This window comes from Melospiza georgiana, chromosome 1 (assembly GCF_028018845.1).
Source record: "Melospiza georgiana isolate bMelGeo1 chromosome 1, bMelGeo1.pri, whole genome shotgun sequence".
Classification (NCBI taxonomy): domain Eukaryota; kingdom Metazoa; phylum Chordata; class Aves; order Passeriformes; family Passerellidae; genus Melospiza; species Melospiza georgiana.
The window spans coordinates 41,345,254-41,357,479 of NC_080430.1; the positions used below are offsets into that span (position 1 = coordinate 41,345,254).

Sequence of the window (12,226 nt, forward strand, 5' to 3'; positions counted from 1 at the left end):
GAAATAGATGGACATAATTATCTGGATAGACTCTTTTTGTCTTTGCCCAGGAGGTAGTGAATTATGTAGTCAGAGCCTAAGTAGTCAAAAGGTTCAAAAACCTCTTGCCTTTTTCTTTGTTTGCAGATTTTATTCCTCACCGTACAGTATTCCAACAAACCGCATGATTCCACAGACATCAATCACGCCATTCATTGCTGCTTCCCCTGTCTCTACATATCAGGTACGTCAGATATGCTCTTGTCTACTGTGTTTCCCAGTTAATGATGTTTTGGATGTGGATGAAGGCTGAGTGTATACCAGAGAAAACTGTGAGTGCTTGCACTCTTGAGTCACTCTTGAAACAAAGGGCTCTCTAGGAATATTCAGGTATCATTGCATAGTTTTAAGTGTTTCCTGCATTATTTACAGAAGTAATGAAAGCCACTGTAGTTCTTAATTTCAGTCAGCTTCTCTAATAAAAAACATTTTGCTTAATTTCCAATTGGCAACACCAGAAGCTTATCATTCTTATTGAACTGTTTCCTCATTTTGGCTCCCCTTCATTAGCCAAAAGTTTTTTAAGTGTTTGTTTTTCATAATTTATGTTGACTGCAATATACTTTGACCTTTTGACCCCAACTATATTTTTTCCAGTAACAACATCCTTTAAAAGTACTCATTTTTGTCCAATAATCCCTGACAAAACAAATTACTTGGGGATAAGTGTCCTCAAATCGTTCTTTAGCCTGCTACATGCCAAGTCATTCAGAGTTTCTCTTTTCAGCATATCCCTCTCAGATTTCCACTGGGAAATATTGTCTTGTTTTGGCTTTCTGAGATGGAAGTCAAAACCAGATTGTATATTTTTATTATTAGCCATTGTCTGGGAACTTATCACTTCACAGAAGCTGGTCATTTACTATACATTTTCCAATTTTAGTTATTTCTCTCCTGTGCCATCAGTGCTCTTCCAACCCTGAGTCTTACCTGAAATAAGCTACCCAAACTTTCAAAGCTGCATGGTGGGCTGTTCCTAATGCTAGGGTTGGCTTGTTGGGGCTAGGGGATTGTAGATGGTATGGTACTGCTTACAGGTAGTTCTGAGATGTTACTCTGCTTTAAACTTGATCTTCAAAGATAAATGATTCTTGTAATTCTCTTTGACTTTTGTGTTATTTTATTTGAGATGGCTATGTAGCACTTGCAAAACAAAAGTTATTTTGATGAGGTAAATTCAGTAAATTTCAGTAATGGCAGCACCAAAGAAGAGTCAGTGCCAGAGATACACGCTGCATTGTGTGCAGCTCATACAGTTTTCTTGTTAGCAAAGCTGGCTTAAGAGCCATTCTACTTCCCATTCAGGCCACTGAGTTCAGGCCCCCAGGCACCCCAGCCACTTACTTTCATCACTGCTCCACAGTTCACAGTTGCTCCCCTTTTCCCATTCTGGTTTGAACCATTGCATCAGTTTGTGGTTTCATGCATTTGCACCAAAACCATTCTTTTTTTTTTTTTTTTTTTTTTTTTAACTTGTATCATTTTCCTTAGATGGTTTGCAATGAGCAGCAGCAAGCTGTGGCAGCTCTAGAGTGTTTTAGCTCATGGGGATTCCCAGCAGAAAATGTTGTAGTAGAGGTGTGTTCACATGTGAGTGTGCTGGTTTTGGTTCTCAATATGTTTTGCTGAACTTGCTTTTCAACAAAAAAAATAGACTTTGATAAACATATACAAATGTTGGAGAAATAATTATTGTTATAGAATTAATTCTTGACACTTTATCCATTAACAAAATCACTAGGCATCTGGAGAAGTGGGACCTTGTAGCTTTCTCCTTGTTATTCCTGGTCATGCTCAGTCTGAGGTGCTGCACACCCATCTCTGGGACAGCAAGTGAGGTGTCCTCTGATTGCTCTAGCACTGCTACATCTTTTGTGTACTTGTGTGTTGTGGTGTCCAGACTGATGCAAAAGGAAACTAAAATACAAAATTCTATAGTATGTGGGACATTCACACATAGCACAAAAGGTAGATGTGGCTTAGAGATGCCACACATATATACAAACACCCTATAATGTGTCTAATTCTTAGTAAACTTGTTATATCCTTGAAGTATATTACATGGCAGTCATAAGGCAGAACAACAAAGGAAGTCTTTGATGATTCATATGGAGTTCTGGTGGGAACAGTCCCCAGGATGCTCAAGCTAAGAATGATCCTGGAGGGGCAGACTTCTTAAGCCAGCTTTGCTATGAAAGCTTTCAATTAGAATAATTTTCAAAAATTCTGAATTAGATCTGCAGTTCTTACTGGGAACAGAATAAGTGATCCTGGGATTTCTAAAAATGTTATACCTTTAAAAGTTCATTCAGATACTTTTGAAAATAAACTTTGAACATATTCTGTCTCCTGCACTGTCGGTTGGATGACATGTTCATGATTATATTGATGGATGAAAGCAAACAATGCAAGTGAAAAAATAGGACAACATGGAATATTGAAGGCTACTTTACGAGATAAAATGTTGTGATTCATAGAAGTGGTGCAATCACTCAGACTTCTGACTTTGGTGGAAAACATTATCAAATGAAATTTGAAAGCTTTTTCCTTTGTCAATAACCTTATGAAGCATAAATTAATTTTGTGTTGAGTTATAAGACTTAAGTCTTTTGTCAAAATTAGCATCTTAGTTATAATAGAGAGAATATTTTTAAGTAAATCTTTAGGTTTTAAACTTTTCTATGCTAATTAAAAGTATTTGATGTGCAGGTCCAGAGTACTTCATGGATGCCTCATCCGCCATATGTTATGCAACCAACAGTAAGTGGATACTTGGTTCTATCTGGCTAAAAGTGCTTCCATTGTAGCCGTGCTCTGCTCTTCCAGCCACACTGAAGTCTTGGGTCATGTAAGAGCAGCCAGCTGCTCCCTGAGACAACAGCCCTCTGCCGTAAAGATTCTCTTTCTTTAAGGAGCACAATTTGATTTAGTGGAAAGGGGAGGATGGGTGATGTGTTATCTAATTGCACTGATTGTAAGAGAGTAACAAGTTCTGAAGTGTTGCTTCTGAAGCTGTGCTTCAGGGACTGCAAGATAACCACATATCTGTGTACTTTGAATTGCCAGGATCAACACGTGACCTTTCCCTTACATGCTTATCCATCAAAAAAGTCCTGTGCAGCTTTAGATCAAGGACCCTCAGTGCCTCAGTAATGCATTTCAACGTGGTGGAACAGGGTGAAGCACAACTGTCTTAATCTGCTTCATGATTTGGCCAGTCAACTCTTTCTCCCTCTGCCCCAAGAAATTGTCATCTTTATCAATTTACAACTACTTAAAGGTGCACTGTGTTTCTAATCAACATTCTTTAGAACTAGTGCAACTGATTTTTGTTTATCTCACAGAAGAGTTTTGATGCTGTTTACCTAAATATTAGCAGTATATCAGGAGAAAACACCATACTGAATTCCACTATAGACAGATCACTTTAGTTACATTTCTACCTTTTTTGAGTTTCTCAGGTATAGATCCACTTGACAGTGCCATTAATAAAAAATTTAAATGCATGCTCCACATAATCATCAATATATTGATTTTTAGAAGAGGAGTAATATTAAAATGAAGGTCTGTAGTTTAGGATTGTTTGTTATTTATATTTTTATTCAAATATTTTGACGTCATAGTGGTGTAACTTCTGGTGAGTTAGCGGTACAGCAACATGAATATATCTACATATCTTTTTAGTTGCAAAAACATATGTAGATATATATATATATTCATATATATATCTATATATATATCTATATAATATATATAGATATATATAATTTGCAGCCCCCTTTCCACACCCCTCAGTTCTTTGGAGGCAAGTTCTTCAGTTCTCTCACAAGGCAGGGAGCATAGTGTGGGACTGACTGGGGACCCAATTCCTGCTGCTGCCCCTCTCTGCAGACTCTGGGAGAACTTTCCATCTCAGTGGAGTAAAGCTGTTGCTGTATTCCTTGTGGGGAGATGAAATGTGTTGAAATTCACAGTTAACATCAGTCCTGTATTCAAATATTTGGATTTAATAGCATACCACAAGAAGTCTTAGATGTGTGTGTTTGATGAGTTATGAAACTTGTGGAAGCCAAAGAAGTTCCAATCCTTGCAGAAAGACTCCCTTTCTAAAAGAAAAACCTAAGCACTCTACCAATCCAGATTTGTGATTTGTGTGTTTGAGTTTTATTTGACAATATTGAGCAAAGCATTTTTTTGCAGTGATAGTAGAGGTATTATTATGAAGCAATTAGATGTATTTACCCCTTAGTAAGGACATGAAGAAAAAATTGTCTTTTATAGTGAGTAGCACCCTCAAAATGCTGAGTTAAATTGGTGTTCACTGTGAACCAGAGGGTCATGTCAAAAAAGGGAAGTCTGATTCTAGATGGAAAAGCAGAGAGACTGTGGATAAGTGGTGTACCATTTCTGTTCCAGTCTCATTGCTGTTGTGGGTTACTTCCATGTGTTTTCTGTAGCAATCCTGGACTCTTCACTGACAGATTTTTCCCATATGTTTCCAAAGATTATGTTCTTAAGAGGACGTGAGGCATTTAGTACCAAGGAAGCATAAAAACCAAAAAGGCAGAACTACCATTCCCCAGGTTTCATTCAGAGATGAATTCTTTATTAGAAATGTCTGAAAACTTGTCAGAGTATTGCCACGCAGAGAATTCAGGAGACTTCAGAATTAATGGTCTGTTTTGAAAGAAAATAAAGAATCTGTGTTAATTTTAAGTTTCTGTAGTTCCATGCCTAACTTTATATAGACTCTATTATAGGCACCTCCATAGCCAGAAAAAAAAAAAAAAAAAAAAAAAAAAAAAAAAAAAACCAGAAAAGAAAAGATTACAATAAAGTTGGCAGAATTAAGGGTGTGAGTTTTGGTAATCCTGTGAGCTGATGAAACTGGGAACTTTCCAATTTGGTTAGCTTTCTGTTTCTTCTTATAAGCTAGTTTTCCATGCTATTATCTAAATTGCCACCACTTTACTTCATAATATTTTATGAGGTGATTGATTGTGGCATGTGATGTCCCAATGGACACCACTGCAGAAAAATGTTACATTCCCCTTGCCCCAGGAAGGAGAACATTTTGTTAAGCCTCTATTATTCTTTGTCAGTAGAGATGAACTCATACAGAAAGCACAGTTTGAATTGCTCAAACAGTGGTGGCTAATTCTTTGTTTTGATTATAAGTATCCACTAAATCATGTTACTGGATGATTAGCTTTTCATTTCCAACAGAAAGTCCTACTTGATATTTATGTATAATTTAACAGCACGTAGTGTCCCTCCTGACAAAAAGACGGGCAGAGCCATGCTGTGGAGGAGACAAAGGGGGTTTTTCACTCAGCGTGCTGAGCACAGGCAGGGCAGTGTTCTCCCAGACTGGTAGCCTTGCTGACAGGAGGGAAGAGCTGTGCTGCACAGCACTACCATCCTGTGTCTGTCTGTCTGTCTGTCCCTCCTCTGCCTGCCCATCTCATCTCCCTTCCCACCTGCCAACCTGTGCAGCAAATACAAAGCTCTTTCTTCAGAGATATTCCCTGCAGTAGCTTGGCCTGTCAGACATTTTTGTCCTTTATTTCCCTTTGTATATAAATTTCTGCCACATTTTCCTGATACGTGCATGTGTGCATTCTGTATCCATTTACTTGGTGGATTAAAAAGCCCACTAGAAAAAAAGATTGTATCTCCACTTCCTCTATAGCTTTTAAACTACAACCAGATAAACCTCTGACCCTAACAAACAAAAATGACACATATATTAACTCAAAATGTTTGAGTATACTGGTCTCCCTCCTTAGCCTTATTTGTCTTCTTACTTCTGTGATACCCTTAAAAATAGAAAACAACCAAAGTTACATTTTGTAAGAAAACAATAGTCAGAACATTTTTGTCCTAAAAGGAGAAAGACAGATGAACAGTCAAGGACACTGCAGGTATAGAACTGATATTGTAGAATGTTGCTAATAAACAACTGCAGATACAATTTTTAGAGGGGTTTTATTTTTGCTTATCAGTGGTTTTTTGCTGGTCTTATTCCAAGAGCCATGGAAAAATAGTATCAAATAGATTGAGGTAGCATTGCTATTTCTCAATAAGTATTATTGAAAATAAACTTCTGCTGGCATAGTAGGGTCGTGCATGAAAATTTCTCACATCTTAATGCTTACACAACCTTCAGGGTTTTGGAAAGAAGTATTCCTGAATCATGTAGACATGATGAAAATCTACCTGGAGGATCATGTGTGATTCAGACACTTTTGAAATATGCATCTTTTGTGAATTGAACCTTCACCACTTTTTCCCATATTGCTTTCACTGTGTCAAAGTAAGAATACCTAAAATTTGGCAGTTTCATTGCTTTGCCACGTGCCCTGGTTGGTCTCCACAGTTTTAATGGAAGACAAGCTTCAAAAGAGTTACAGCAGTGTGAGTTTGGATTAAAATTGGCAAAACATTTAATGCACTGATGATAGTCCAGGCTCAGTTTAGTTAACTATATCTTTCAAAGTACAGTGCTTACTCTTCTGTGTTTGAAACAAAAGTCATATTTTTCATTACTGCCTCAGGATAAGGATAGACAGATAGTGATGACAGAATGAAAACATAAATGGGATAAGAGTTATTCTGAGGCTTATAACATTTGCCATATTACCGTGTTTTTCCTGTAGTCCCTGAAGGCTGTTTGAAAGTTATGGGGATACTTTGAAAAACATGTTTACACGTCAATTCACATGTAGACAGTCTCATTTTTTACTGATAGGGGCATTTTTAAAAAACATTTTTATTCAAATCTTTATTACAAAAAATACATGTATTCTTCTTCTTTAAAGGCAATTTTTTTAGTGAACCAACAGAAATACGCTACCTTAAGGCTCAATGTACAGACTGGTTTTACACTTATCCTCTTTTATTTCCAAGTAAAACTGTGTGTGCAATCACTGGGTATGCGCAGATAGATGTTCTTGTCAGTCTGGAATAGTTTCTACATAATAGCTGGAGAAGGAGTATGCCAGTGTCAGCAGGAAGGCTGTAAGCAGAGCAGCATATGGAAAAATGTACCACTATAAAGATATAGATAAATTGTAATGATAAAGTATGTTGGGGAGAACTTCTGTTCTGGAAGTTTCTCAAGCCCTTAGCGTCCTTCTAGAGCAGTCAGTGTCTTAACAAACACCCTTATTATTTTTTTCTGTCATCCTTCCTGTGGCTCATGGCTGAATGGAATCCGTCTGTCTTTAAAAGCACCAACAAAAACGTGTCTTTTTTCATAAGCAGTGTAAAACCCCAGCTTGGTGAGAAGCAAGGCTGAATAAGGGCTCCAGATTCTTGCCTCTTGATTGTTGTGCATGAGTGTAGTAGCATAAAAGGTACAAACTGTTCAACTGGAATGGATCAGTTTTCATTTTCTCACTAGTGACTCTGCTGCTTTGGATAATACCCAAAATACCACAGCAGTTTCAGTGTTTTGATTCCTACACTCTGGAACAAAGAAGTTCCTTGTGCTCCAATCCACATCCCTCTCCCAAGACAGCTTTCTCTACCTCACGTTTATTGCTCTACCTTTTTAGTAAACAGAGCCAGGAATCTATCTTGATTTTGCCTGGTTGAGTGTAAGAAAACAAAATATATCCTCTGCAGACAGTTGAGTCCTGCCTCCAAGATGAAATGTGAGAATTCATCTAGCTGGTATGAAAAGTAAACAGGAAATAATCCTTAGAAATTGGAATCTTTAGCAAGTCTTTCAACTTTTAGCTGTGTGTTTTTAAGAGATCCTTTGAACATGAACTTACTTGAACTCTTAAGGCTAAAGTGTTTAGAGGTTGAAATAACTAACCAAATGCCAATGACAAAGTTCTGCTGAGCAATTTTAATTCCAGTGTTTCCCAAGGCAGAAAATCAAGGACTGCAAATTCTATAACTCTGATAATCAAGGCAGTAATTGGCAATGTTCCTTTGGGGCAGGCAGGCTCACAGGAGGTCAGTTCTGCCTCCCCCTCACCCAGCACCCAGTGTACACAGATGTTGTCTCAGTGCTACCTAAACAGGTTTTTCAGAGGCTGGTGAGCATGTGCTTGCTGATCTCCTTTAGTGCCAGGTGTTGTTGTTCTGAGGAGAGTACCCAGGACAGAAAAGCAGTGTCTGAGTTCAACTAACTTAGACCTCTAAAAGAAAACAGGTGTAAGAGATTCAGCCAAGTTGCATCTCCTACTCAAGTGTAGCAGTTTTTAAGTCCGATTATACAATGCTTCTGGAATCATATCAAAGTATTGCTCCAGTCCTTTGTTCTGCTGTTGTAGAAATTAATATGAATGCCAGAAAAAGATACATTTAAGTTTGATTGCCAACATTTTTTGACACTCTGTTAGAGCCCCCTAGTGAAATGGAGCATTTTTTTGTGATGGCAGCAAGACACACCGCATATGGATTCACTTAAAAAACATGGACAGGAGAACCACAAATGTTTCCAGTAGACAAGCCCTTGCATTTGAGGAACTTGTGGTGTGCTGTTTTACCCTAAAAAGACTTCAGAGCTCTAGTCAAATTTTCTTTTCTTTCCAATATTCTACAGATAGCATGAACACTAAATGTATAAACCATCAGTTTGTTTAAAGACATTTACATTAGTGGAAAAAAACATAATGTCTATGTTTATATAAATCTATAAACATAAGTGAAAAAGATATTTGGAAAAGAATGCAGCTGACACTAAATTTGAAAGGTTCCCCAGAGTTTCTTGAAGCCAGGAAATTCTGGTTGAGGTTATGGAATATTGATTTCTTTTTAACAGAAAAGATGCAACCTTACCCGTCAACCTTCATTGTCAAGAAAAACCTTAATACAACAGCTGTTTAAAAGCAGTTTTATCAAAGGGGCCTATTTTTTAAAAAGATAGTTATTAATCAATAGACATTAGAGTACCTTCTGTGGAAGAATGTAGTGCATTTTAAAAAAAATCAATGCCTAATTTTGTACAAAACCTGCATTCTGCTTTCACTTTTCCCAGTCTGTGTACATCATCTAAGAATATCAGCAATACTTAATTTATCTCCTATTAATATATGTAACAACTCTGTTTTCATGGAGATTTGCATTTTCATCAAGTTTTAGACTTACACAATGTGAAAATCCTGAACACAAATCTGTAAGATTCATATGTTTTATTTGCCGTTTTGAGCAAAAATTCCTAATGTGGTGAGCACTGGTCAAGTTACTTATTTACCAGGTGGAGGATTAGTAAGTAGGCAGATTGTGATAGGATCAGGAGAGAGTGGTGGACTGTGTAAATGTATGCTATTAATGATAGGCCAAGAATTAGATGAATCAGTTTGCAGAGAGTAACAGGCTCAGCAGAGTGGTGAATTTAGCTCACCATCAGGTATTTTGCCCTATGTGATGCATTCTGGTTATGTGCGCAGTGAACAGGCTGAGGTGTGTGACATGTGTGTGTTACAGTCCTCTCAAATTTACCCTCCATCATGAACCTTTCTCTTATTTTGTGCCTAGCATTGTCTGCTGTCTTGCAGTTGGTGCTGATGTTACCCACCTTCCACAGAGAGCGCTCTCCTCTGCTGGCTTACAACAAATCAGATGACGTGCACGTCGTAAGCCGGACCCCAGCCTGCTTTTAGCAAAGGTGGTCGTGTGGTGCAATTGCCAAACGTGCAAGTTCTGTGATGGTGGAAGGGAAAGGCAACAATTTTCATCTGCCACAGACAGCAAAGGGCTTTGAATGTGCTCTGTGGTCTGAGAGCACAGAGGTTTCACACTAGTTGGTGGCAAGGCTGGGAATAATCTCTGGGTGCCTTTCCCATGATGGAGATGTGGTTCTCATTTCCATAGTGCAGTTAAGAATACAAGATGTTACCAGAGGACTGTTCACCAGTAGAAGGGGACCTGAATCTCCTTTCTGCCTCCCAAACTCCATCCCTACAACTGCAGGAAATCTGCATTTCCATTTACAGAAGAAGCATTGGGCAGCTTTGGAGAAGGAAACAGGTTCTGGGGTTCTGCAAACCCAGAAGAGGATTTTTGAGGAAAGCCTGTGATTTACAAGTAGAGTAATGCCAGGGCAGCACCTTAACTGTGATAACTCCAAAATAGGATTTATAAAGACTGGCACAACCTGTAAAAGCTGTAAAGGTGAATTCTTGTTAGTGAAGGATCAAGTCAAGTTTTAGGCTGTTGACAAGATGTCCTTTTATAAACAATTGAATAGGAAGAAAATCATGTATGAATCAAAGTGTAATCTTCAAGGTTAATTAATTTACTATTTTTTTAAAATATGGTATTCATTTGAGGTTTTGTTCCAGAGGCTTCAACTGGTTTTGAAAGAAAATTCCAAATGGAAATCATGCATATTTGTTTAGCTACAGATGTATTTTATAGCTGTATTTTTCCTTGCTGTAGTACCTTTTTTACCTGAGCCTGCCTTTCCTCACACTGGTTTCAAAGAATACATGTAGGCTTAGAGCACTTAGTGACAGACACTTTTTCATCTGCCACTGATCAGCTTTTTGACCTTGGAGAAAACATCTTTCTCTTAGGCTCAGTTTCAGATTTTTCTTTTTTCAAATCCCAATCTATTTGAATTACAAAACTGTCATAGTGCTAAATAGTTTTTAGTAGAAGTTTGTGAAAAGTCTGGTGGAACAAGGGCCTATATTGACTGATGCCTCTAAACACATCCTCACAGTGATACTATTAGGGTTCAAGATTTTCATGTTAATTTTTAAAATGCTACAAAAGGAAATATTGGATCTGATTTTTACCAGTATAAATCAAGAGTTAACTTCACTTAAGAAAATTGAATTGCACAGGTGTGAAACAGCAAGAATTAGAAGAGAATCATGCCTGCAGCAATAAGCTGATGAAGGAGACTCTGGCACCTTCTTAATCCTTGGAACAACAGCACTTCCATAAATTACCATTATGTTACAGCCAAGTGTATTCAAGGACCAATTTACATAAGTAGGGAAAACTAGCTAATCTATGTATTACTTACAAGTGCATCATGATTTTTTCTAGTGCAGGACTTGTGTAAAAAAATTATAATAATGTACTCTAAGGACTTAGTGACCAGTTTATAAGATTCAAAATTCCTGTATCCAGGAACCATAGAGTCACAGAATATTCTGAGTTGGAAGAGACCCACAAGGATCATCAAGTCCAACTCTTCAGTGAATGGCCCAAACAGGGATTGAAACCAAAACCTTGGCATTATTAACACCGTGCTCTAACCAACTGAGCTAATCTCAGTGGCATGTTACATAATCCCTTGCAAAACCTGATTAAATACTTTGATTTTATGCCTCTTGATAATCCTATCAGGAGGTTTGTTTCAAAACACCTTTGCTCTGAGGCTTAGCATTCAGTTTTTAATTTCCAACTTAAAGGTGCTCCAATTCATTTTGCCTCCATCTGTTCTTGGTCAAACATTCTTCCTACATTCAGTAACTGTTGTCCTATCTCAATGTTCACCACATTAATTTATAGACAAAAATGTTACCTGCATTTTCATTTTAGGTTAACTATGTTAACATCACTTCATTTGCAGTAATCTAAGGATTTTATACCTCTGGCTGCAACAATGACCCTTCTTTGGATCTATTCCACTTTGAATTCATTTTTCTGGGGCAGCCAATGCTCACAGGATTCAAGCCTTTTGTGCAAATAGCTTTAATACATCCTTCTCTTCTCTGGGACGACTTTGCTGCATTGTAAAATACCTTTCTTCCCTTGTGCTCATGACTGGTAATGCTGTCGTCCTAAATTCACTGAGATACCCAAGTTTTCTCCTTCTTCCACGTTTCCAGCAGATGCTACTACATGATAAAGGAAACCACATGTTAGCCTGATTGACTTGATGAATTTGTGCCTTGCTCTGTTTAGTCCAGCCCTTACTGTATGGTATTCTAATTTGCCACTTTACTTAATGTGCCTTACAACTTTGCAATTTCCCCAAATATTATTCAAGGGAATTATTAAAAGCATTGGATGAGAGCAATCCCGAGGGAGATGTTAGTGACCCTCCCACTGAAGTAGTATAGCTTGTCTTTTAGCACAAGTAATTTCTTTTAGTTTAGTAATTTCTGGCTGTAGCACTGCCTGAAATACTTTATTGACCTTCAGAGAGTTTAGATCTGCTGCATGTCCTTTGTTGAGAAAATAGGTTATTTTATTTTAAAAAATGAGGTTA

At 37.7% G+C, this 12,226-nt stretch overlaps 1 protein-coding gene across 2 annotated transcripts in view; it reads left to right on the forward strand.

Annotated features, from left to right (window-relative positions):
• The window catches only part of RBMS3 (RNA binding motif single stranded interacting protein 3), a 703,588-nt gene that overhangs the window by 631,543 nt on the left and 59,819 nt on the right, over positions 1 to 12,226 (forward strand). For both annotated transcript variants that reach the window (XM_058028549.1, XM_058028559.1), the window contains 2 exons: positions 127 to 223; positions 2,749 to 2,799. In XM_058028549.1, the coding sequence (XP_057884532.1) occupies positions 127 to 223; positions 2,749 to 2,799 (148 nt within the window). The remainder of the gene's footprint in view (positions 1 to 126; positions 224 to 2,748; positions 2,800 to 12,226) is intronic.